The following is a 27,335-nucleotide window of genomic DNA, read 5'->3' on the forward strand; positions in this document are numbered from 1 at the left end:
CTCTTCCCTCCCCCCACAAAGTTGTGCAGAATTACAATTGAATTACTCCAGAATTATAATTACAAAGTAATTGAATTAAATTGTAATTCAATTATGTTGTAATTTATAATTCAGATCTTCAGCCAATTCAATTACAATGTAATTCGTAATTGCAATGGAGTACAATTATAAAATACATTGTAATTGAATTACATTGTAATTGAATTATATTGCAATTTATAATTCAGATCTTCATTCAATTAAATTACAATGTAATTCGTCAATTCCTCAAAATAAAGAATAAGTTTCAATTATGTTAAATTTCAATAGTTCATACATGCGGGGTGCTCGACTGCCCGATTTCATCGAAAAAGTTACGTTACTGAGGCTGAAATTGCCGCGCATGCGCGAAAAACTGTGGCCTCAATCGGAACACTGCCTACATTAGAGATAGAAAGAGAGGCAAAAATCCTTCTGGCAAGCGTCATTGTAGTCAAAAAGGAACCTATTTTTAAAATTTCATCAAATTATGAGAATGGACGTAAACGGAAACACAGCCCATGAAATACTGTTCTCGAAATAATTGTGAATATTTCGAGATGAAATAATTGTTCTCGGCTCGGCTATATCGGTGTGAACGCCACACATTGACTCGACAACCGCGTCTCTTTCTTTCCAATACGCTTTTCTTCGTTGCGTTCGAAACTTTCATCGTGGGTTACACCACTAAATACAGTTGAAATTATTATATATCGTGCTTGGTACCATTTTGCATGAGAAAAATGCCACGAATATGTTGACGAAAGTTCCATAAAATAATAATGAAAAATAAAGAAGATTAAATATTGGTGTTACATTGTGAAAAAAATGATGTCACTGCGGGAATACTGACCGTGTAGAACACGGCTGTTCGACAGTAAACCCGCGGTTACTGTATATGAAAGAAAAATATAAAAATATATCGCAAGTTCTTCCAAGTCCTGGGCTATAATTTGGAGAGCTGTATTTTTATTATATTATATTTTATTTCAAGTATATTGTATTTCAATTATACTGTAATTCAATTACAAATTGCATTTCAATTATATTGTATTTCAATTATACTGTAATTCAATTATAAATTGCATTTCAATTATATTGTATTTCAATTACATTGTGTTTCAATTATATTGTATTTCAATTACAAATCTGATTAAAATACTTAGTAATTCAATTACGTTGTCTTGGAATTATATAGTAATTCATTTACGACGTAATTGAATTACTATTAATTGAAATACAATGTAATTCAATTACGTAATTGAATTACACTGTAATTGAATTAGCACAACTCTGCCCCCCCCCCACAACATAAATCCAAACTCATTCCGATCGCATAATCATGCCATTGTAGATGTAGTCCAGAATTTGCATATACATTGGGTAACGGAAGTATTCGAACGCCCTTTAAAACAAAATAACTTTTTTATAATTGTACCAAACGACCTGATTTTTTAGCTCGCTTTCTTGTCTGTTTGTCTGTTTGTCTATGTGTCTGTTTGTCTGTCTGTTTGTTCGGTACAAATTTTGCAATTGATTTTAAATTATAATCAATTAGAAGCATTCGTTTATGAAATGATATGAAAAAAGATTTCCCAAAAAATTATAATTTACAAGGTTACATGCAAAAATAAAAGAGGCATTTTTTAAACTTTTTTATATAAAAATAAAACATAGCATTCCATTTTAATAAATTGAAGGCCATCTTCATTTCTAAAAAACTAATGCAGCTAAACAAAATTACAGACACCATTACCATTGCTTGCAGAAACAGTATAACTTTTTCCTCTTTCATTTTTTCCCTAATGTTTACTATTTGCAAGAAAAACGCTGGCTAGCGTTAGCGTGAACACCCTGTATAGTAGTACAATACTGTCTCCAATTTCCCGTTTCACGAGTGTTTAAAATCCGCGCACTAGACACAGTACTATATGTATGTATAGTGATCGATGGTAATCAAAGTCTGAAAGACGTCGTTTTCAGCGGGATTGTAAAATGCCTCCAGCGGCTCTTTATATGACCGATTTGAATCGAAGAAGGATTCCATCATATTTCGTAGCTTTCCGAACCTTGCAGGTAAGGATTTATAAATATTAATGGCCGCGAAAATTGTATATACGCCGGCGAAATATCTCCATGAAAATGGTGCGACGGGCTCCCGTAGAAGATTTATACAGCAAGTGGTTTGTATTTGAAACTCGCAACCATTGCTGCAACCATTTTCATTGATATGCGACGCGATATTTCGTACCGGCTATTTGATTCCGCGTTCACCACAGCCGGGCGAGAGAGGAAGAGAGAGAGAGAGAGAGAGAGAGAGAGAGAGAGAGAGAGGGGGGGACACCTGCTTACTTCAGAATCCTTCAATCGTTTTCCATCCATCGATCATTTTCCTTGACTTATACCTAGACATAATTTTCGATTACTTGGCACGGGAAGGTCAACCGAAGGAGGCGCTCATCTACAGGGTGATTCAACGAAGCGTAAATACCATCTAAATTACTTGTAAACTGTTTGATATATGAAAAAATGGTTGAAACGAAAGTTTTTCTTTTCTATTAATGGTTCGTTATAGCGCGATCGCATAGACGGCGAGGACTTACGCTTGGCTATAACGTATTTAACATGTAACTTGTACAATGAAATATAATTAACATTGTAACAAATTGTCACGATGCTCAATTATTTATTCGAACGAGAAGCGTTAAATTAACACCATTTCAATATTATCATTCAGAATGTGTATAACTAATATATATTTTAAATTTTCATTAAGGGCCCAAAGAAAAAAGCTTTAAAAAATGCTTTTTTTGGGTAAACTTTCCTTTACCGGACTCAAAACTTGTGCCATTCTCCTATAAATTATGAAGGAATTGCTATGTAATCCAGTAGATTTGTACCCGGGGCGGATGCAGATCGAAGTTTCGATCCTGTAGGATCAATGGTTCAGGAGTTATGCTTGCTTGAAGTTGAGCAATCTGCAGTGTTCTTGACAGGTAAGGGCGCCTCCATATTGGTTTGTAGTGACGACCACGAGCCGCTTACCGAGCAGAACCGCTGGTCCTTATCGCCCTCCCCCCGGAACTAATCACCAATCAACTCGGTAAGCGGCGCGCAACCATCACTACAAACCAATATGGCAGCTCCCTCGCCTGTCAAAAACACTGCAGATTGCTCAACTTTAAGCAAGCATAACTCCTGAACCATTGATCCTACAGGATTGAAACTTCGATCTGCAGTCGCCCCGGGTACAAACTTGCTGGATTACATTCAAAATATATCATAATTTAAAGGAGAAAGGCACAAATTTTGAGTCCGGTAAAGTAAAGAGCAGCCCTTTTTTTATTTTTGCATGTAACCTTGTAAATTGTAATTTTTGGAAAATCTTTTCTGCAGATCATTTAGTAAATCCATGCTTCTAATTGCTTACCATTATCAGGTCGTTTGGTATAACTATAAAAAAGTTATTTTGCATTAAAGGGCGTTCGAATACTTTCGTTACCCACTGTATGTACTCGGCTCTGGATGTCAGCAAGAAAAATGGATCCCATTGTTCTGTCAACACTGCAGCTCGACCACTCGATGGAACTTGAACAATGAGAACGGTAAACAGACTATGCCCGTATTATGAATCTGTAGCAGGTAACAGGATCAAGCAACGACAAGCGGTTGCTGCGTCAATAAGAATATTATGCCCCTTCCCTTCCGGCGGCAGTGAAGGGGAAGGTTTTCCGCGCGACGGGGAAACAGTGAAGAGGGCACTTCCTCGCGTAATCACGCGGAATTCAGCGTACCTGACATGCTCATACCCTTCAGTGGTCTACGCGCAAGCCTCGGGGGTTCCATACAAGCGACGAAATAAGGGCTATTTCAATTGTGGCACGCTAAACCGCCAGCAATTACCGTTAAAATTACACGATACTTACCAGGGCACCGAAGTTCTGCATTGCGACGGGGGTCTATTATTTCCAGGCGTTGTCGTGTTGGTACGCGTTCATTGTGAGCCGAGCATAATGCCCGGCACCCTGTAGAACCACGTGCGCGCGCGCGCGCGAGCACGCTACTCCCTAGATGTGCTCAGGTGTAAGCCAAGTGGATACAGCGAGAGATTCAGTGGAATAGACGATTCTCGTCAACACCTGTTAGTCTTGTTTCACAAAGGGGAAACTTTTGAGGAGCTCGCTTGTGTGTCCGTTGATACGATTCCTCGAGGGTGCAGGAAGCGATTGCATCCCTAATCATCAGATTCCAAAATTTTATGTGCTCACAGCCGTATAATCTTCGAAAACTGGTGAAACACACGGTTCCTTCTTTGCATTGTGAGAAAGAATAAAAATAAAAAATAATTATTTAAACGGACTAAAAAGTATAAAATAATTAAAATAAAATATAAAATAAACTTTTATTTTATATCGCATTTTTATTTTATCGCACAAGTGATCCCTTAATTCTTTTGAGGAGTGTATTTGGCATATGAAAAAATGGTTTAAACGAAAGTTGTATGGTTTCAAGAGCAGCATACAATGTCATAATTAGTTTGTTTCTGTCGTTTAGCGAGATATGAGATGGGGTAAAAAACTAATAGGCACTAATGATATAATTTTAATATGGATATATGTATTTATAAAGGGATGTCATAGTCATTATAGTGTCGTTCACAATAAGTGCGAAATAAAGAATTGCATTTTCCTTTCTCCATTTGGATAAAAGAGTACTTCCCATCATACAAGAAGAAACCCTTCATCGATAAGATGATTTTTTCAATTGATTGTGCTCCATATATATTTGACTTTGAATACAAATATTTTTAGCACAAAAACATGTATTTTATAGAAAATTTCAAAAGTTTTGAATCTAATGCATAGAAGAAACTATTGAAGTAGGATTAGCAAATCAGAGTTGGGCAAAAATCAACTAATATTTAAAAATGACTAATAGTCTGATTGATTGTTAGTCAAAACTTAAAAAGTCAGTTAAAACTTTTTGATTAGTTAGTCATGACTACATGGCACTAGTTAATCACAATTCTAAGTAATCGTTAGTTATTGCGTATTAGTTATGATTAATCATTAGTTAGTTTAAATGATCAGTCATCGATCTTGAGTCATCAGTCACTATTGTGCGATTAACATACATTAATATGTATACTTAAACTATATCGGAATTAGCAGTGACCGTACGTGTCATAATCTGTATTTTATATTTTTATAAACTAATAGGCTATTTTTTTGTTATTATTATGTCTTATTTTAACTTATAATCATTTTTAGTCATTAGTTATAGTGAAATTCTGATTGCGTATTTAGTCATTAGTTATGCCATTATAGTCAGTATTCAATATTCATCCTTAATAAAAATTTAGTCATTATCCATTAGTCATTACGCATTATACATTATCCATTATTAGTATTTACTTATTGTTAGTCATTAATTATTAGTCACTTTTGTAGAGCTTATGAAGATATTAGTCAATAATCATAATTGTGACTAGCGTTTGCCCAACTCTGTAGCAAATGAAGAAATCATACAGCACGGTATTGTTCCAAGCGAATGATTCTCTGGGGTTACGTATACTCCAGCTTCCCTTAATGATGTTGATCTTGAATTGCGGACGGTCGCCACGTTCGGCAGATTCTTTTTGCTGACTTTTCACAGTTCCGGTATGTCAACCTGCTGCTGATGAAGCAGACTGCAATGTTTGCGAAACTGAGAGGAATCTTCGGGAACCTAGAAATCAAGGTCCGCGAGCCAAGACCAATACAAAATTCTTCATCCTAGCCAGTAGCGTTTCTTCAGTTTGACGAAAACGAGGACGAGACAAAATCAGCAGCATTGAAAGCAAAAGAAATTCTAGAGCATCGGTCAATCGACTAACTAAAACCTCAAACACTCTATTCTTATACGAATTCAAATCGTTTACTCACCGGTTAGGATCTCCCGAGTGTTGTAGAGCGTTGAATGATCAAATACATTCTCACAAGGCGGATGCTTTTTTGATGATCTCATACAGCAACCATGACTAGATCCATTCAAAATCCTAACGCATCAATTTTTTTACGCACTCATCAACCTATTTCTTTGAAATCAACGTGGATCTTTTTATTTGATAAACAGTCGCCTCAGAAAGTAAGTTAATGATTGCAATAGCTGAGGAAATAAATTACGCTGTATGTAAATAGTACCGCAGTCGCCGGATCAGGGGAATTGACTAGAATGAAGGGGAAAAAGATAGCCAGTAGCGCGTCACTCCTCAAAAGAATTAAAGGATCACTTGTGCGAACCCGAAATATTGGTCCCACTTTACGTGATCATAACTCCGTCACAAATTGCCGTATCGATATTGTTAAACAATGGTTTGAAAGCCTGAATCCTCTAGTTTCAGATGCTTTGTTTCAAATTGTTGCTATGTTGGTTTTTTACAAAGTTATAGCGAGGTGAAGACAACATTGACGGTTAACAAAAATTTCGTGCAACTTTGGAACATCACACGAGGAGCAACAAATTTTTTTGATGAATCGCGTTAATATCATTTGGAAGGGCTATCTTTCCTGTGCAAATTTTGTGGTTGTTGAATATTGTGCGATTTTTTTTATTCGAGTTATTCAACATTGAAGTAAATATTGCCTTTTTAACTTTAACTGGCTCCAGAAAGCGAAAAAATTATCGTAGAATCTTGTGCAAAAATGCAATAGAAAGAGCGTTTCTTTCTCTTCAAGGCACTCCTTTTGTTTTTCCAATTTCATTAATATTTCGATGTAGCAGGTGTTTCTGAAAATATGCTTAAAAAATGCACAATTTCCATTTTTCCTTTAACTCGCTATATCTCGGCGAGAAATGATCGTAGTACCATGGCCCGAACGTCAGATTGAAGCAGAGATTCTGCCGATTCGATTGAGTACCCCATGAACTCGCTGCGATAATTTTTGACCTATGGCAGCTGTGTTTGAAGTTAGTGCTTCGCAGAAATTAGCGCGCCACCCACAGTGGAAAATTTGGACCAAACTCTATTCAAAATCAAAGAACATCGGATAGAAATGAGGTAGGGCGATGAAATTTTTAAAAAATTAAAGCTGAAACTTTGCAGAATATGGAAAAACTTGGTAGATTATGGTACGAACGTTTTTTAACGTTGAGAAGATTCGTTAAACATGTAGAATTTCAAGAAAATGTGGTTTGTCGAGTACCATGCGCGGAAAAAATTTTTTTTTTAACATGCTATATATCGTTTCCTGTAGATTTTTTTCACGCTGTTTCAAATTTGATCTCAAAATTTGTCTACGACCTCAGGATTTTGCAAGAAATCGATCCGTTAATTCTTTTGAGGAGTGTATATCTTGTTATTATATAGATTGCATTTACAGTATTATCCGGATTTTTGAAATGTGTTAATAAACACGTAGTGCAATAAAAACGTAATCATTGTCATAAATAAAGAATCCTTATATTCCGATGACACTTTTTTTTGCCTCGCCAAATATTTTAAAATTTACAATTTGGTTCGCCTAGGTAAAGTTTTGGAAACCCCTGGTCTAAGGGTTAGAGAAAAGAAGCCTACAAGCAACGACAACGTTTAGACGAAATTAAGCTCGACGAGCAATTTGTCCCGTCCCGATCGGCGTTACCGCAATTTTGACCGCGCGGTCGCAATTAAACGAACTGAAATTGGTTAATTGATTGGCGCGGGCAGGAACAGAGGATTGGCAATATTGGTCGAATGTATCGGCGCATAAATCGAACGAATATCCGTACATGTATATAAACATACACTTTATTATGATGATTTATAATTGCATCGTATTCACAATGAATATGCGCAATAACGTATTGTAATTAGATGTACAAAGTGGTCTATGGAGTAATAACCTAGACTAATCAAATTCTGCGGCTAATTATATGCGGCCCGTGTCCAATGATTCCGCGTCGATTATCAGTATCCGTCATTCGGAACCTTTGCACGTCGCATCGCATAGCGTCCGTCGATCCGGTCGCATTCAGCTGAATCGAACCGCTGCGCTGTTTCGTCGATCTCGCCGAGTTTCAATCGACGCGGAATCTCCATCTCGCTCGTTCGCATCGTCGAGTTCCGACGACGATTGACCGTCGGCCATGATGGAGCTATCAACCTTGGCAATCGGAGACTTTGCCCGGCGAAAGGAAAACGTGAAACGTAGGATGCGACAAATAGCTTACAGACCAAAGTCGCCAGATTAAGACTTGTCTTCCCACTCTACCTTCCCTCTCTACGACGCCATTCCCCCACGCTTCCGCCACGGCCCGGACACGTGACGCGTTTCGTCTTTGTCGCGCATGAGTCACAGTGTCACGCGAATAATCAGGTACTGGCAGAGAGAGAGAGGGGGTAACTTCTTCTTCTCGATTCGAGTCAATTCTCCTGATCTGGCGACTCTGTTACAGACCGTGCTCTTTCTGAACTTTGTTCGACGAAAAACTGGTAGAAGCGGAACTGGGTTCGACGATCCATCGATTCAAAACGATAATTCGATGAGATAGAAAGGGGAAGCTTCTATTTCCGTTCTGCTTATTTCACAGGGCATCGTTAATTTCGCAAGTGTCCGCGAATTTCGTGGACTCTCGATTCGGTCAACGCATAATACAGCAAAGAAACGCGAACGTGAAAGGATCTCGAAGATCTCCGTGTGTCCGTAGATCCTCGTTAGGTTGGAAAAGTATTATAGTTACATTTATATGATTCTTTTTCTGTCCTTTTTATTCGTGTAGGTTGTACTGTACACAGTAAGCGATGAACAACCTCGTCACCTCGCCTTGAATTCGCTGAGCAATTATTGTAACAATTTCTGTACCGTTTTTCAGGTAGTAAAGCATAGCTATATGTATACTTTTCCGTTACTATCCGTTACCGATAATAAAATAACGTTTACATCGTCGTCTCGAGGAATTAGATGGATCCTTAGTCACATCGACCTCGTTGCAACACAGTCTCGAACGGAGTTTTGTGGTGAGCACATCGAAAACTCAGTCGTACCAATCCATTTGCTATGTGGACAATAAGAAGTTTCACAGTTAATTGTTAAATTAACGATAACGTTAGCGGCTCGGTTAGCTGAAAAATTGCGAATAATGTTCTCGTCGTGAGTACGCAAAACGTTATTCACAGCAGAGATCGAAGCAAACTACCTTTTGTTCCGAAACAATTGCGTTCGAACTTATATGCTTCGTTTAGGAAAATATCTGTTCACGTACAATTCTTGTAGAAAGATTTCCCCAGGAACTTCTTTAGAAAGTACGTGTTGTCATAATACACTTACTTTTCATAGTCTACTTCAGGGCTGGGCAACTTGCGGCTCGCGAGCCGCAGACGACTCCTCTCCCTACTCCTGTGGACTGTAGGAGGAGGTTGGGGAGATTAGGAGGGTAAATATGTATAGGAGGCCCCCGTATATCCTCGCAGTCACACGTGACAAAGCACGGTAAGGGCAATATGAAATAGTCAGTAGTGGGGAAACCGGCACACTAGTAGTGGGAGTCGTGACACGAAGCGGAGAAGAAGTCGCCCGGGGCCTGGTCCACTTACATTACTTTTACAATGTATCCTTGAAAACTTTATTTAGAACGTTTACTAAGAAGGCTTCCATAAGAGATACAACCCTTTACCTCGAAATTATTTTAATAAATATTACAAATCAAGTATTCAGAATATCAATTTAACTGTAATAATTATTGGCGAAGTTTCCGTTTACGTCCGACCTCAGAATTGGATGAAATTTTGGGAATAGGTTCTTTTTTGACTAAAATGATGATTGTCAGAAGGATTTTTGGCAACTCGAAAAAAATTTTTTTTACCATTTCAATGTTACTCCTTACCATACCGACACCACTCCTGTATTTTCGTATGCGCGAACTCTCCGCCTCCTGCCACCTAATCCTAACTAATTCTGATCGCATAATCTTCCCATTGTAGATATTCAATTAATTGGTTTAAAAGTTAGAATTTTGAAAACATTTTATATTAATTTCCAGAATATACATATATTTAATATCTTCAATTAATTGCAAAAATAGATCATCACCAGCTTTGTTGACCTCATAGCGCCATAAAAATTCACACATGTGATCTATGATTGAATCATCCTTAACCTTTAATTACCCGCGCTGGTGTAAATAGTACACCAATACATTAATATATGTACTGTTCAGAGCATGGCAGAAAACTAGCGGGAGGGAAACGGGGCAAGAGGAACGCAAAGGCCATCTTCTTAACCCCTTCCCTGCCCGCTAGTTTTTCTCGTGCTCCGCACAGTACTCAGTCACACAGTGATACATGTGGCGTACTGAATTCACCGCGCGGGTAGTTACGTGATTATTCAGGCCGCGGGCAGTTAAAGGTTAATACCACCTCTACTTAGTCTCTAGATTGACATTAAAATAGTAAAAAAAATTTGTCGATAAGGTAGGGACTGACATTGAAATGGTAAACATTTTTTTTCGAGTCGCCAAAAATCCTTCTGACAATCATCATTTTAGTAAAAAAAGAACCTATTTGCAAAATTTCATCCAATTCTGACGATGGACCTAAACGGAAACACAGCCTAATTATTTAATATTGTTATAATATTATTCATCGAATAGGTATCAGTATTTGTAGCCACGATTGAGGACTCTTCTAATATTGATGAGCAAAGTTCTGTTCAAACTGAAACTTGTTTTTATCTGTAATCTGTTCTCATCGACACTTGCAATATTCATAACTTTCTATAAAATGCAACGTGTCTTCTAATCAATTATGAAAAGTATTATTATAACAGAACAATTTTTAAATAGCGACAGGCTTGAAATTAATTTGGTTTCCTTTGGGAAAGTTAAAAATCATGGTCGTTGTATACATGTGACAATTAATAGCGAATTTGTTAATCTAAGGTACATTATGCCTACGGGTATTATTAACAACATATTAGTAATTGATAATAAATTATAAAAATTGAATGATTTCCAATGGCTGAAACGGAACACTGATTATAACTGGCGCCATATCTAAAGTATGCATAATATTGCATAACCATCGACGTCTCCCAAATTGTTATGTATAAACTAGCAATCGTATACAGTAAAGCCTTGATCTAAGAAAACGGAAAGTATAGAATCTACGAAAAAGTCGTCGAGTAGTGTAAAGTGTAAACAAGCCGCGCAATCCGATACGGGGTCGGGTATATCGATGTGAACCACTACTAATCAAATTACAAAAATCTTTTATTTTTTATTATTTTTATGAGTGTGCCCGTGCTGCCATCTAGCGGTTCTGCTCGGTAAGCGGCGCGCGATCGTCACTAAAAACTAATACGGCGGCGCCCTTACCTGTCAAAAATACTGCAAATTGCTCAACTTTAAGCAACCATAACTCCTGATCCATTGATCCTACAGGATCGAAACTTCGATCTGCAGGTTCTCCGGGTACAAATCTACTGGATTACATACCAAATACATAATAATTTACAGGAGAAAGGCAAAAATTTTGAGTCCGATAAAGTAAAGTTTACCCGATTTCGCCTATTTATTTGTGGCATTTTTCTGATTAAAATGACACTAACATGGAGAATGCAAAGCCTTCGCGTCACAGATTTAGTTGAGACATTACAAAGTTATAGATCTCTCGTTCCCCTGATTACGAATATACCCCATTTTTGTTTGTTATGTATTATTTTAATATAATTATAATCTTTTGTGTATGTAGTAATAGATCTAGTGTTTCTTTTATAAAATAATAAGTATCATTTTCAATTAACCCTTTGACGGATAAAAATGTATCTAAAATATAAAAAAAAGTATTAAAAAAAGTTACTACGACAGGACTCGAACCCGGGGCGTAGCAGTTCAGCTCGCTGACGCTACGCCACACCATTGCTTGGTAACAGAGTGAACTAAACTGACATGTTACGTTCATAAAACTTTAATTTGCAAATATCTCGAAAATTACCGAGTAGTTGCCCCTATAATGGGGTATATTCGTAATCAGGGGAACGAGATCTATAACTCTGTAAAGTCTCAACTAAATCTGTGACGCGAAGGCTTTGCATTCTCCTTGTAAGCACGATATAATTTGAACTGTATTTAGTGGTTTCATTGACGGTACGTAGTAAGTTTTTAGAAAGTTTTTAGAAAGAACTAATAGAACTTCAGGATCTAAGAAACAGCACGAACCCGAGGGTTTTGCCTAGATCAAGGCTTTACTGTAATTGTAAGACTAGCAACCAGGATGCCGAGCATAATTACTAATTTAATTAATAAACTCCACAACGTTTATCCTTTGTTATTAAATAAAATCCAGGACAGTGCCTGACAATGTCAAACAAAGGATTCTTCTATGTAAACCGAATAAGTAAATGAATCAAACAGCAATTAATCGCAATATCCTGTAGACTCAAGTCGGTTCGAAGCGCCGTTGACATAAAGCGACAGTTAAAAAAATATTTTATCTCGATCGAGTCGACATTCAACACCATTTGGGAGTGTTTGTTCGGTAAATGCTCCGTGGGGCGAATATCCGCGTAGCCAATGACAGCCTCCTTCGTATCGTTACCAGCACGCATCGATTCGAGCAGTCTCGTCGATGCAAGAAACGTCGATGGCGGTGTGCGAAATTCAGGGGATGCGCCGAGGAGAACGTACATACACGTAGCAACGCAAATCTTGCCAATAAATTCGCATCACGTCCCGGTATTTCACATCCTGGAATCTTATTTGGCGCTTCGATACCGCGGCCACGTGTGACTATTTTTGAAATGTCTTGGGTACGACTGATTCGAGCACGTGACCTGTCAACCGGACGCCAAACACTCCGTCCGAGGCCTGCGACACGCTCGCATACAAGCACTCGCCACAGATTCACACATACATATACGCACACGCACTCTGTTATTACTTGAATGTTAATCGTAGGAGAGAATTTCAATAAGCATCGCCGAATGTTTCGATGTTTCAACGGTTTTTAGTGTACAGGGTATATACATTGGTCTTCCATTAAGTTTTGGCAACGTTTCGGCTTCGCATTTGCTCAAAGCTACGATTTACGAGGACAGCCGGACACGGCTGCGAGTCACCTTTGACCTCGTTCGATCAAGAAACTGCTGGTTACAGTGGCTCAATACCCGCGGATTCGGGAAGACACACAAAGAACCAGCCGCAAGTCAAGCTTCGTTTTAATTTAAAACCGTCTCGCGCCAATGGCGCCACGGATGGTGGTCACATACGTAATTTCTGGTACGTGAGGTAAATGTTTGGAGATCACGTTATTCCTGCTCTAAAAGTACTTGCTCCTTTTCTCCTTGAAACAGATTGTTGTGACAAAATTCGAATGGTACAGTCTTCTACAATGTGTCCCACAAATGTTGTAATTTCTCGACAAAGTATTTCCGCGGCTTTGTTAAGTAGTTATTAACGAAACACGCGAACCAATCAGAGCGCGGCTACAGCGGGCGGGTTCCGGTTCGGCCAATGCGGACACCACGCTCAACGGAACGTAGCTCCGCGCTGATTGGTCCACAATTCTTGTTAATAACTCCTTAATACCATCTAAACTGTGGTGCCCAAGGTGGTTCGGAACCCACCTTATAAAAACTGTAGGTTCAGTCGCGAGAAAACCCTGGCAGTTAAGTGCGACGTAAAATAACCATTAAAAAAAACTCCTTAATAAAGCCGCGGAGGACATTTTCGCAAAGGAAAAGGTTACTTAAAATGACTTTAAAAGCCACCCCTTTCAAAAAAATACAACATTCTTGTAAACCTTTCATAACTGTATAATAAATCATAGGCATCTTCTTCCCATCAAAATTATATGTGTGAGTTTCTAAATAAAACTTCCCAAAATAGACACTGCACTTAAATAATAAAACGTTCGAATAGCAGAACTTTTATTAGTTTTATAAATCAATATGAGAATGTACAATTTTCGATTATAAGAAGTCGATAGATTATGTTCGATTGATCGATCTAGTCCTAGGAGTTACATAGCAGTTAATCGCGTCGGATTGCACTTGTCCTTTATGGTAGTCTACTTGCTCTCATAAATTAAAAGCGATTATCCGTTAATTGTGGAACATTGGGTGTAAAAGGCCTTCAACGGTCTCCGCTACAAGAGCGATCACCTCAAAGCATGTGAAATTAGTAACTAAATTGACAAACATAATGGAAGCAATTTCAACTCCGTAATACTAACAGAATTTAGTGTCTGCCCATTGCATGGCAGATACTAGGTCATTTTGACCTAGTTGCAATGATATTAATACATCGTATAGAGATCGAGTAATTCAGTTATGAAATTCTTGCGTTAACGTGCATTCGATGAAACAATAATTATATTCTAAACAGTATAATTATAATCTACGCAATATTGTCGAATAATGCAATCACGTTCTCTGCGATATTACTCGCTTGTAGCCAATGTTTCAGGTTTCAACTGACGAAACTTCGACTGCGAGAAGCGTATATACACGCCCTCACAGGGATATTAATATATGTATACGAAGGGCGTATATGTACGCTCAAGAAATTTAGGTCAGTAACCACATCAACTCTTTTGTTAAACTAAAGAGTGAGCTTTACATATCTAGAAACGTTTCGATGATTTCTCGCTCTTACCGATACGATTTTTACTTTGACTGCAGCAATAGTTTGTGAATTATTTTAGCTTGCCACAATTGTCATCAGTGTCGCCAGATTAAGACTTTGTCTCCCACCCTTCCAATTCTACGACGGTATTCCCCCATGCTTCCGCCATGGTCACGTGACGCGTTTCGTCTCTGTTATGCATGATGATCAGATGATTAACCACTTCGTTCCCCCGGACGTCTTATGACGTCGACAATTATATCGCCCTATACCGTTCGTATAGGGTCACAGACGTGTTATAACGCGACGCCGCGCCGCGGCGCAAGCGACATTGCGTCGCGTGATAACACGTCTCTGATCTGTACAGAGAGTATCGGCGTCGCGTCATAACACGTCTGTGACCGTATACGAACGGTATCGATGTCGCGATATAACTCGTCACTGAAAACCAAGTGGTTAATCCGTTACTGCAGGCCTGGACAACTTGCGGCTCGCAAACGGCAGACGACTCCTCTCCCTACTCTCGAGTCCTTCCCACTAAACTCCTGTGGAGTGTACGAGGAGGTTGGGGAGATCAGTGTGTATACAATATACATATACCTTGCCCAACGATGCGAGGCAGTAAAGTACCAGCGTGCGTCCTTTGCTGCCTACATGAGGGGGTGACATCAATTCTGTCGAATTCGAGCGGCTATGTTTACGTTTACTGCCTCATCTCGTTGGACAAGGTATAGGAGGCCGTATCCTCGCAGTCACGCGAGGCAAAGCACGGTAAGGGCAATATAAAATAGTTGATAGTGGGGCCGCACAGTGTGCAATATCGCTCGAAACGCGGACAAAATGCAAGCGAATGCTATAATTTCAAAGTAACAGATATTGTTTGTAATATCGTTAGTTAACACCTTACCTACCAGAAGCCTATTAATAGGATTTTCAATAATTCTGCTGTACCAAAAGAAAGCATAGAAATTGTCTTTTACATTGCAATCTTAAATGATACTATTAGATGACGTTATTGAAGGTGACTTGTTAGTTCATAATGAAAATTACTGTTGCTATTGAAGGTTCCATTAAAAAGTGTTTAATCATGTACCATAGATTTTTCAAAATTATGCAATAATCACCGGTCGGTAATGTGTTAATATTTCAGAGTATAAGAAATTATAAAGGAGTTAATGATAAAAACCGAATACAACATCATGGAATCATAGTTGTATGTCGATTTTTATTAGTTCAAGTGATTTGAAAGATAACGAGAACATATTGTACCTGTCTCGAATGTGTACGCTTGGATGAGTTCTGTTTATTGAAAATGGTATTTCTGTGATTAAATAATGAGATTACAATAACGTTAGTATAACATTCCTGATTCAGTATAAGAGCGTGCAGAGCTTAAACATTACGATTTTGCGTAGAAAAGTCACATTGATCAACTCTTAGTTTCATTTAATAAGTGAGAAACACGAGATAACACGGCGGTTTTGCATGGAAATTATTACTGAATATGTCTATAATAATATGCAAAAAGAAAGTTTTGCCGAAGTTTACCCAAACAAACGAAACTCGTGTTTTAAGGGTGAGAGACTTGTCCTGGATTGATTACACTAACGTTTGTATATGGCATAGATGCAATAAATCCAGTCAATAAGTATACTTAAAATATTATTTAAAAATATCTACTAACAAGAGAGTATTCTTAATCCGATCAGCAATGAGAGAAATGTATATGTAATTAATAAATTATTCATGTTTGTAATGTAAACGTAATGTTATTAGATGCATCCTGTTATTGATTTGTGTTGCCGTTCGAGAATCCAAAGTTTTAAACTCCGATTTATAAATAACGATAGTATAAGTCAGGCCTGGCCAAACCAAATGATTTCGCGGGCCACTTTGATGACGCGTAACGTTACAGCGGGTCGCACTTTAGATAAACATGATTTTAAAAAATAAATACAAATACCAAATGAATAAAACTTTATTGTTATACTATGGTTCAATACAATTCACTCTCGAGTCTTAATTAATGAGATATTTGTTTACCCTTTCTTTCACTTAATTTTTGTAAATCAATATTTATGCTCGACGTTGCACATCTTTTGTTAGCTGGTTATCTAAATTGGCATCAGTTAATGAAGCACGTGATGAACTCTTCGTAAATTTCATCTTCGAAAAACTGTTTCACAAACATATGTGGATCCAAAAGCGCTTACAACTCGTTGTGCAAAATATCTTCAATAATTGGAATATCTCTCGGGTGAAATATAAGTATTATAAAAATTAATTTTTGATAAGGACGCAAAAATTTGTTTCATTTCTTTGTTGCACTGTAATTCAATTATATTAAAGATATTAAATATAGAACTGGAGTTCATAGTTGCAGTTGCGCATTATAACAACGAGGAACAAAAGTTTCAATGGAGATATAAAATCACCCGGCGGGCCGCACAATTTAACGTGGCGGGCCGCGTGTTGATCAGGCCTGGTATAAGCAATAGAAACCTATGTTTTTCTAACGATAAGATAAGATCGGTAGATATCGTGTGACACGGATCCTAATTGTCTTTTTCGGTCCAGAGCAGATCACAGTCGTGAGTCGTGGGTCACAGTCGCTAGTCGATCGTAGATCCGTGTATCGTGCGTTACTTTAGACAGAATTTTGCTCTGTTCATGTAATATATTTTATATATGTTATAATTATATAATGTATTTTATATATGTTATATACTGTATTCTTGTAAAAGATATTTATACACGTAAAGGTGTTTCTTCGATATCTCTTATATCAAATGATATTAATTCTACATAGTTCTGCTTCAAACAAACAAACCATGAATATTACTGTTTGAATTTATTAACATCCTATCACTTGTTCTTCAATTGTCTTGTATTATGTGATAATTAGACTGCGGATCTTTATGCAAAATAAAAAATGTTTGCATTGATTGCAGAACACAGAAGCCAAATAAAAATTGTATTATTCTTTTAATTATCCTATTAAGCTGAAACTAATACATTGACGTCCTTAAATATTTTTAAAATGTCCACTACTTTAAATTACAAATACCCATTTTTGTCATAAATGCATAAAATCCGCAGTCTAGTAATAATATGTTAAAATTTTAATACAGAATCCAAAACTTCATTATTTTATTCATGAAAATTAATAAACGGTTAAGTTAAACACATTAATCTGGTATTAGATTCTTAATCAGCAGCACAAAAACCTTAGTACAGCAAGTTTCGTGAAAATCGAACAACAATTTCATATTTTGTCCGCGTTTCGGGCAATATTGCACACTGTGGGCCGCTGCGCCTGGTGGGAGTCGTGAAACGACAGCGGGGAAGAAGTTGCCCGTGCCTGCGGTACTGGCAGACAGAGAAGGTGACTGTATTCTAATAAATTCAACTCAGTCCCCCTGATCTGGCGACACCGATCGCCATGCGTACATCGCGCAGAAAAACACATTTACTGCAAGCTATAGAGCGCCGCAGCCAAAGGATTAATCTCCCATCGCGTAAAGTTTTTTTTTCCACCGTCTCGTAAATCGTGCTTGAACGCATTCCGGAAACGTTGCCGAACAAAGCTCATCGAAGAATGACTTCACTTATTATACCTTCTCATCATTCCCTTAGCCGAGTTTCTTACAAAAGCCATACCAAACGGCCAAAATCGGTGGTAGGTTCATTACGCTAAGATTGGCACCGTGTAGTTACGTGCGGAGAGAGAGGGGTTGGGAGAGGGAGAAAAAGAGAACGGGATCCACGTGTCAGGCGGATCAGGAGCAGACACGGGAGGAACGATCGCGGTGTGATCGTTAATTGCTTGCAAGCATCGTCGTTCCGCTCGTCGTCGTGTGAAAAATAAATCTCGAGAGCGGCTCGACGCTCGTTTTCGGCGTGCAGTGTTCCGTGCCTCTCAACGATTCCCGCTTCTATCCGAATATCAACGTTTGTCGGAGATCGTGAGAATCCGGGGGTGGTCTTTAGGCTGTCAATAACACGAATCATTGAAAGGCATCGTTCACCTTGTGATCGGTAAGCCGCGGACCGCGACCGATACAAGATTCTCTATTTACATCACGGTGAGTTACACCCCCGCGATTCACGTAACTCGCTGCAAAAGCGCCACTGTCTCGTAAGAACGGAGATGAAAGAAAAATATTCTTCGGAACGACGCACAGTGGGCCAGAAACCGATCTTTTTGGACAAAAATCTGCCGGCAACTCAGTTTTTCATCGATTCAATTGGAATTTTTTTTAAATGTTCGTGAAGGACTATACTTTGATGACGTGCTGCGCGAAATACAACTTAGATTTCGAAAAAGAATCTGCGAGAACCATAGAGGAAAAAGAATTAAAGGCGGCAAGGAAGAAAAAAGTGCAGAATTCTTTGAAAGAGCTATCAATCACGGTTGATGTTGTCAAACAGGGAGCTGGTACATCAAATACTGGGAACGTGGCCCGAACTTTTTTTGGAAACGTCGAATCAGTTGCTGCAGTGACTGGATTAAACGCGGTTATTATCACAAGATTGCATAACATTCTTCAGGTAATTACATGTGAAAAGAAAGCTGATTCTGTGAAATTCAAAGAATATTGTTCGGAGGCGGCTAAATTGTGCATTAAAATTTATCCATGGTATAAACTACCTCCATCAGTTCATAAGGTACTGCAACATGGCAGTGAAGTACTTGCTACATTTGAACTAATAAAGTCTTCAGGAAATCACGAGCTGAAAACTCCCGAATATGTTGCCGCAAAAAGACAAATATAGATATTATACGGCATATGTTATTATCATCCGATCCATTTATGAGCTCTCTAAGAATAAAGGATGGCAAGCACAAAGAAGTTCTTTCTCAAGAAGCGAAAACGCTGCTGTTGGATCAATACATTAATGGTAAGTCTCATAAGTGCCGGATGTAATTCTATTCAATTGGTAATTCTCAGGGCCAGATTTACAGTTTAAAATTTTGCGGTTTAGGGTTTAGGGTTAAGAAGTGTCGGCAACTCAGCTGGGACATGCAAATCTATGGTATGGGCGGATGAAGTATCGGCGTTAACGATTTTCGCGCAGCACGTCATCAAAGTATAGTCCTTTACGAACATTTTAAAAAAAATTGCAATGAAATCGATGAAAAACTGAGTTGTCGGCAGATTTTTGTTCAAAAAGATCGGTTTCAGGCCCACTGTGCGACGCCTCACCCTAAGGAAATCATATCAGATTTCTCGTTCTTAAAGGAGGCCTCTTGTGTAACGACAGTAAAAACAAAGTGATTTTAAAGAATCTTTGTACAATAGAATAACTATTGCATATATGATTTGATGAATTAATCTATTGTATTAAATTACTTTAGGTTGTAATAAAATTCTGAATCAAGCAAGTTAATGTGTTATTTGCACTTTAACGTCGATTTTCAAGAGAACGGCTCATTTTTTACCCATGGTTCTTCTGAGAAGTTTATTCCTCTTGATAAGTAAAACACGATACAATTATTAAAAAAAAATTTGACCTTGAAAAAGTCTGTCAAGGTCAATTTTGCACAAAACTTTCTCAACAGATTTTTACACATAATTTCGTGACACTCTGTACTTCAAGACTATCTGTTTATATCTCCAAAAGGTCTAGTCCGATGTGTCCAATAGTAATACTACAAAAATTCTTAAAAATCAATTGTTTTCGCTGCCGTCTATTCGCACATTCTGGGTGTTGCCCTCTTTATATATACACGTATTTAGTAAAACCCAAAACAAATATTCGGCATATTTTCCTTCGAGGTGATTCTTATTCGATTGCGGATCATTATGCGAAATAAAAATTTTCTATCAGGTGTTGAATAGAAAATTCCTTTTCCTATTTATTCTGTTAAGTTAATCATTATATGACAATAATTTTAAGTTCTTTCCTCTGTCTTGTAGCAGTATAATTATTATTCGTGTTTAAGGGGTAGAAATGGCTTTTAAAGTTAGGTTTGCAAACTTCATTAGCTCGTTTAAACAAACAGATTTTTTAAAAATGCATTCGCTTAAACGATATACATATTTGGAAAAGGAATATTTCTTTGTGGAGTATTAGGCCATTTATAATTTGTATATGCAAACTTTATAAACCAATATACGAGACAGAAAGAAATTTTAATTTTTAGCTTCTAGTACAAGAATAAAATACAGAAGAATTTAGTACAGAATAAAGTGAATACAGTTTGCATTATATAAAAATAAACAAAACATTGTGAGCACATGATTATCCATAACTGAGTAAAAATAAAACTGTTGTGTTGTGTCTGACAATGAAACATATAAAATCATGGGAGTATTAATGGAGTATTAAGAAAGCAAATCACACTTGTTATGAAGTTCTGGGACAGAATTTACAAAATACGGTGTATAATTTGAATCTAGGAAAAATTCTATTTTGTTGTTATCGGTGTTCGACCATTAGACTAAATGTTGTTTAAGAAGTTCTAACCAAAGAAATTGTAGGGTGATGAATGTGTCGAACGATTTTCAGGTTCTACATCACACATAAATTGGAAAGAAAGCCAATATCACCTGGGCAACCCCCCTTTCGTCTATACGAAGTCTTCCTCCACTATGACCTGTATATATGGGTGATGTTCTCAATTGGAACGACGACGACGATATTCCCAAAGAAATCACACAATCCGTCGTTACATGTCACTTCGGTACAGACTGACCGTCACCCTTGCCCGTTCCTTTAGATCAACGGACTCTCAACGGATCTCTGTCGGAACGTCACTACATTAAAACATCCGCGGGACCATGGGGGCAAGAACACGACTTGACCTCGTTATTAATTCGTCTAGCCGAGTAACATGCACCGAGAGAATGGTACACGGAGGAGGATGGTATGGGGTGGGGACTGAGGGAGCAAGGATACCACAGGACGAGCGGTGTTTCTCTGAAAACGTCGAAAGCACACTCGAAGTACAGCGAATATTTATAGAAACATCTCGACACTACTGATAGTAACTATATTACCAGCGGCGGGCGATCAGCTCTCGGGGCACGCACAAGGATCACCGTCGTGCTCGAGCGATATCCCCTTCGGTCTCCAGTTTCCCTCGACTTCATAGGTCACGTGGGAAACCGGTCGAAGCGTTTGGTCTTCTGCCGTGAAAACGCAACTGTTCGGCGTTTTCGTGACACAGCGGCGACAGCTCACGGACCTTGGACAGCTGATATCGGAGCCGGACGTCGGATGATCCCTGAGGCGCGCGTTTGTCCCATCCTCATTCTCCTCACGTTCCGTCCATCGTTCACTAAAGAGGTACGTATCACACGGGTAAACACGGGACCGTCGACAGCCCGGGGCGGATTCGGCTCCTCTCGCCCTCTCCAGTCTCGGGGAGGAATTCTTCGCGGCAGGTTCGAATCCGCCGAAGCTCGTTATCCCGTTTGCTGTCTCGTTAAGCCGGCGCTCGGGAGACCGACAGTAGGGATCGGCGAGTTACGAGAAGCTTCGTGGGAGCTAGAGCGTTTCCAAAAGATTCTGAACCATCAGGGCTGGCGCTGTGACACGTGCCTTTCCCTTCCTCGGCTGTCTACAGGTACGAACGTTGCACCGCGGCGCCCGCTCCAGCTGCTCCGACTTGTTGCTGTCCTGTTCGAGTTGTACCGACACACTGGCGACACGCGGTGTCGAACAACGGCCCTCCTGCAACAGACAATTCGACATGTTTGAGGGGAGTCACGGTGTTTAACAGCTCGGAACACGTACACGCCCAAACACGCGTTTAGGGCTGTACCCGTTCACGCTCGGGTAATCAGCTTCGCGCGGATCGACGCCTCTGTCTTCGGATCGGCAGTGAAAGACTGCACTTGAATTGTGTTTTCTTTCACGTCGTAGCATGCCTAGTATTTACAGGAAGTTTCGGTACGTTCGGCAGCCAGCAGTGCAATCCTCACCACTAAGCTAGTAGTCCAGTCAACGAAAAGTTGTAGAGGGAAATAGAAGGAACACAATTTTAAACTTTGGGTTTAACTTTCCGCTTATATCTCGGAAACTATGCGAGATAGCGAAAAATTGAATGGAATCAATCTTATGGCACATTTTATCAGCTTTAATTTTGTATAGAATGGTCTTATCGTTAGGACACATAGTTGCCGAGATATAAGCGGAAAACCGAAAAGGGGACCTTCTACGTGTCACCCTGCACCCCGCTCACCTCCTAGGAGTAGGGACTTTTAGTATGTTTACCTCCTAATTAGTCCAAACAAAGTCTCAAAGTTAAAAATTGTGTTCCTTCCATTTCCCTCTACACCCCTCTTATGAGCATTCATTGGCTGGACTATAGCGTGTCTTTTGTAAAACAAGAACAGGTGTGGGAGAGAGCCAAAAATATGAGCACTGGAGTAATGCGAGAAGCGGGTCGCAGTGCTCACCATTCTTTGGCCAGTAACGGGTGGACCGGGTCTCAATTTTGAGTCCTGGACTATTAGGTTTTTTTAGTGGGTATGGGCCCGGTACATTCGAGAGTACCGTGTCGAGCCCTACACTTTCCTCCGACGTAGCATTTCATTTATGCTTATTCTTGACCTACTATGATAACGCTCCGCCGAGTTCGAGGCAGTAAGTGGTGAGGAAAGGAGCGTAGACATTTAATCGAGTGAATTTCATTATTGGGTATAGCCGGATAAGGTGGCCAAGTGTGCCCCCAAACCAAATTGATCTTCCTTCACACCATTCGATAGGCGCTCCAACCTATACCACATAGGATAAGTACACGGTATAATCAATTATGCTCCACTTCTTCTGTTCCGCTCGACGAAAAGTTACGAAAAAATTCATTAACATTCTACGTAATAGCAGACACGACTGCGAATTTTTTCCGAATTTTCAACTGCAAAATCGAGTTTTTAAAAATTTCAGAAAATTTTTAGACACTTTAGAAAATTTCAGAAATTGCTGATTTTATATTGATGTTGTTAGATATTCACGTTTATATCATTATGTGAGTTGCTTCTTATTATGGTTATAAATGTATTTTTTTTAGATTTTTCAAATTAACCAAATATGTTTGAAAGTATTGAAAATCTCCAAACATTTTAGACATGATATTCTGCTTTAAAGGGTGTACGGATACTTATGGAACTGACTGTACATGCAGGATAGTTAGTTATGAATAGGGTTTGCAATCCTGCAAAGTGAGATCCCGCAGGATCCCGCGTCATTTTTCGGTCCCGCATTTCGTAAATGGGTAATGCGGAATCCCGCAAATTTTGCGGGACTATACGTGTAATCCTAAATTACGCGAATGACGACTCGCACGATGAAATATTTCGATGTGGCATTGTTTCTCGACTCTGCGCTCTTCACTTTTTCGTATTGTGCAAGTACAATGCCCAGTAAAGAATTGACGTGTGATAATGAAAAAGAATACACCAGTAAAACTCTTTCGGATTATTTTGTAAAAAGTGATTCTGCTAAAATTCCAAATGCTTGAAGTTTAAAGTATAGAGAAGAAAAGTGTTGGTGACATAATTGAGAAGCAAACATTGCATGGAACAAAAAATACTGCAATCGTAAGTATCAAGAATTAAAGAAAATTCTATGGAAAAAATGGTATCACGAATGGTTGCTAAAGATTAAACTTCCAACATCTAGTACTATAAGATCCATAGTTCTTACATTTGTAGATTCCGTAAAAACGGATATGATAAGAAAATTCACTAAACTTCACGATGAAAACCAAAAATTTTCTTTAACATTTGATGAATGGACATCTGGAAAAAATAGGAGATACTTAAACATAAATGTACATTATCAAAATGAATATTTTAATCTCGGTTTGGTTCGAATCCATGGTTAATGTACGGCACAGCATTGCATGGTCGAGGGACGTCTAAAAAACTTCGAACTAAACATAAAAGACGACATTATTGGTGAAACAACAGATGAAGCGAGTGTGATGGTAAAAGTTGGTAGACTTATACCTTGCTATCAACAAGTCTGTTATGCACACGGTATACAACTTGCTGTTATTGACGTTTTATAAAAAAAAATTCGGAGCAGAAGTCATTAGAAGAACCATGCTTACAATGCAATATGTCTGACACTGACGAAGAAGACAACGAAGTTGTAGACGAAGAAAGGTCTTTATCAGTAGACTGCGGATCTTTATGCAAAATAAAAATTTTCTGTCTGAATTGCAACAAACCAGACTGAAATAGAAAGCTATTTTCTTTTTTAATATGTTTAATAGGCTGAAGATAATACAACAAAACTTTAAAATTCTTTTAATAGTTTTGCTGTTTTAGATTACACCTACTTATTTTTGTTATAAATGCATCAAATCCGGAGTCTGTTTATCAGTAACTACAAAATTTTCATTAGCAGAAGTGGTTTCAAATTATAAAGATCTTATTGCAAAAGTGAGAAAGGCTGTGAAGATTTGTAAGAAGTCACCAACAAACAATGATATTTATTTGCAGAAATACATACATATATGCAAGAAGAACAGGGCAAAAAACTAGAATTAATTTTAGATTGGAAGACTCGTTGGAATAGTTTACCGAATATGGTGGAACGCTTTCACAACTTAAGACTATGCATAAGAAAAATATATTTCACCGATTAAGAGTTATCCAAAATAAATGACTTGAAGTTATGTATGGAACCAGTTATGGTGCAGAAATTAGGAAAAGATAGGACAACGTCGCACCGACTTAAGTGGAATATTAGTATATTTGCGAAATCTGAGTGAATATAAACAAGTATGTAAAAATTTAAGAGATACTACTTTCGAAATGCCAAAGAAAAGCGTAATACGCACGTCGGAATAATAGCGATGATGCTGGAGCATCCAACTACCTTGAAGGAAACAAAAATATTCAATATCAAGATACACGAGAAAATAGACAATAGTTTGATATTATATATCCTTGCAAGAAAAATTAGAATTGCAACTGCAAGAAAATTGTATCGAAGAAGCTGAGCCAAAGGAATTGTTAAAGTTAGAAGATATCGACAAAACTTTAAAGAAAGAGATGAGTTCCTTTGAGAGTATGGCTTATACGAATATTTACTAACTATGTATTCGACCTACAAGTATAGAAGCTGAACGAGCTTTTTCCGCTGCAGGAAAAATTCTTTTTTTGACTTGAGGAGCAAACTAGAAGATACAACAATTAATACTTGTCTTTCCTTTTGACGATCATATTTTCGAAGTTCTAGAAATTGAAATTTTTTAAATAATTTGAACATTTTTCTGATTTTAATTTAATTAAAGTTATATTTACAGACAGGTTTTACATATTACATATTAGATTCAAGAACTAAATCCTTAATCCCGCGGGATTGAAATAAATCTCACACCCATGTCGCGAGATTGCAAACCCTAGTTATGAATAACTACTTATGAATTTTTAATTTAAAGTTAGAAATTATATCTGAAATGTGCTATTCATTTTTAATGAAATGCTTTCGAACACATGTTTATTTTAATATTTATTTTGAAATATAAATGTATTCAAGTTTCACAGATACTTAGATTATTATTTTCGTATGGTGCATTTCATTTACATATGCACAGTTTTTCATTAATAATTTAAACTATCGTTCACTATATATATAATCATTATGCAACGGTGGGAATATTTATTTGATTGCGTGTACCAAATGTCAAGATACAAATGTTTATTTAAAGAAAATGAAACCTCGAAGTACTGGTGTAGGGTGAAGAGAGTGTGATGACCCACATCGTTTAAAGAAATCAATACCTTATAAATTTAATCGCTAACTACAATAAAAAATATATACTGGTAGAAATAAATAGAGATAAATTGTAATATCAAGGTAAAATAAAGAAAAGTATCATCAATTTTTTACAAAGACATCTTTTACAAATCTAATCCAGATTGTTCGGATGAGATGGTCCATGGTTTAGCTTATTTTATCCCAGTTAAGCTCAGGTCCGTCTAAATTAAAAATTTTAGGTACGACTTGTTGCTTTCAAAGCTGGCGATTTTTTAAAAACTCGGAGTTTTCATATTATATACTATTTCCCCTTTTACAGTGTCCTCAAGAAATACTAAAATTGCAGTAACTTGTTTCCTGTATTTTCTTATTCGCTAAATAACAACAAAGCCTTAATCTAAGGAAACCGAAACCATAGAAACTGCGAAAAACAAATATCCCCTCCTTTTTTTACCCTTGGCACGATCGGCGAGGTCACCAAAAAATAGTAGAACCACATGATCTAAGGAACGGCACGGATCCGAGGGTTTTTCTTAAATCAAGGCTTTACTGTACAAAGAAAACACAAAAATTACATAATATTTCCATTCAATAAAAAAAACCTTCATAACAGGAAATTAGAAGTGTGGTATCATCACAAGAATCTTCAACGTAAAATCGTAATTAAATTGCGAATCTTGATGCAAAATAAAAATTGACACTACGCGCAAGACAAAGAAACCAATAAGGAATTTATTTCTCTCCATAATAATTTTAATAAATCTATTATTTGTAACTTCACTCCCCCATTTTTGTCATAAATGCATAAAATTCACAATTTAGTAATTACAATCAGCAGATACAGAGCAGACCATACAAGTTAAAATTGTTTAATACAATTTTTACAAAAACAAAAAATAAAAGAACTTGTAGGTAATGGTCAGTATGTTACTATTATACAAGAAGTTGAAATTTGTTTAAATTAGGCGATCGGCAACTGGTGGTACAATCGAAAACGAGGCGATACTACATAAAAA

At 37.8% G+C, this 27,335-nt stretch overlaps 1 protein-coding gene across 3 annotated transcripts in view; it reads right to left on the reverse strand.

The window, feature by feature from the left end:
- Positions 1-7,770: 7,770 nt before the first annotated feature.
- Positions 7,771-27,335, reverse strand: part of LOC143219220 (protein O-mannosyl-transferase TMTC1-like) — a 719,300-nt gene continuing 699,735 nt past the window's right edge. For 2 of the 3 annotated variants that reach the window (XM_076445179.1, XM_076445165.1), the window contains one exon: positions 7,771-22,278. In XM_076445179.1, the coding sequence (XP_076301294.1) occupies positions 22,093-22,278 (186 nt within the window). In that variant the 3' untranslated portion in view covers positions 7,771-22,092. The remainder of the gene's footprint in view (positions 22,279-27,335) is intronic. The other variant, XR_013011281.1, reaches the window with a different exon arrangement.

The sequence above is a fragment of the Lasioglossum baleicum genome, chromosome 2, assembly GCF_051020765.1.
Source record: "Lasioglossum baleicum chromosome 2, iyLasBale1, whole genome shotgun sequence".
NCBI classification, from domain to species: Eukaryota; Metazoa; Arthropoda; class Insecta; order Hymenoptera; family Halictidae; genus Lasioglossum; species Lasioglossum baleicum.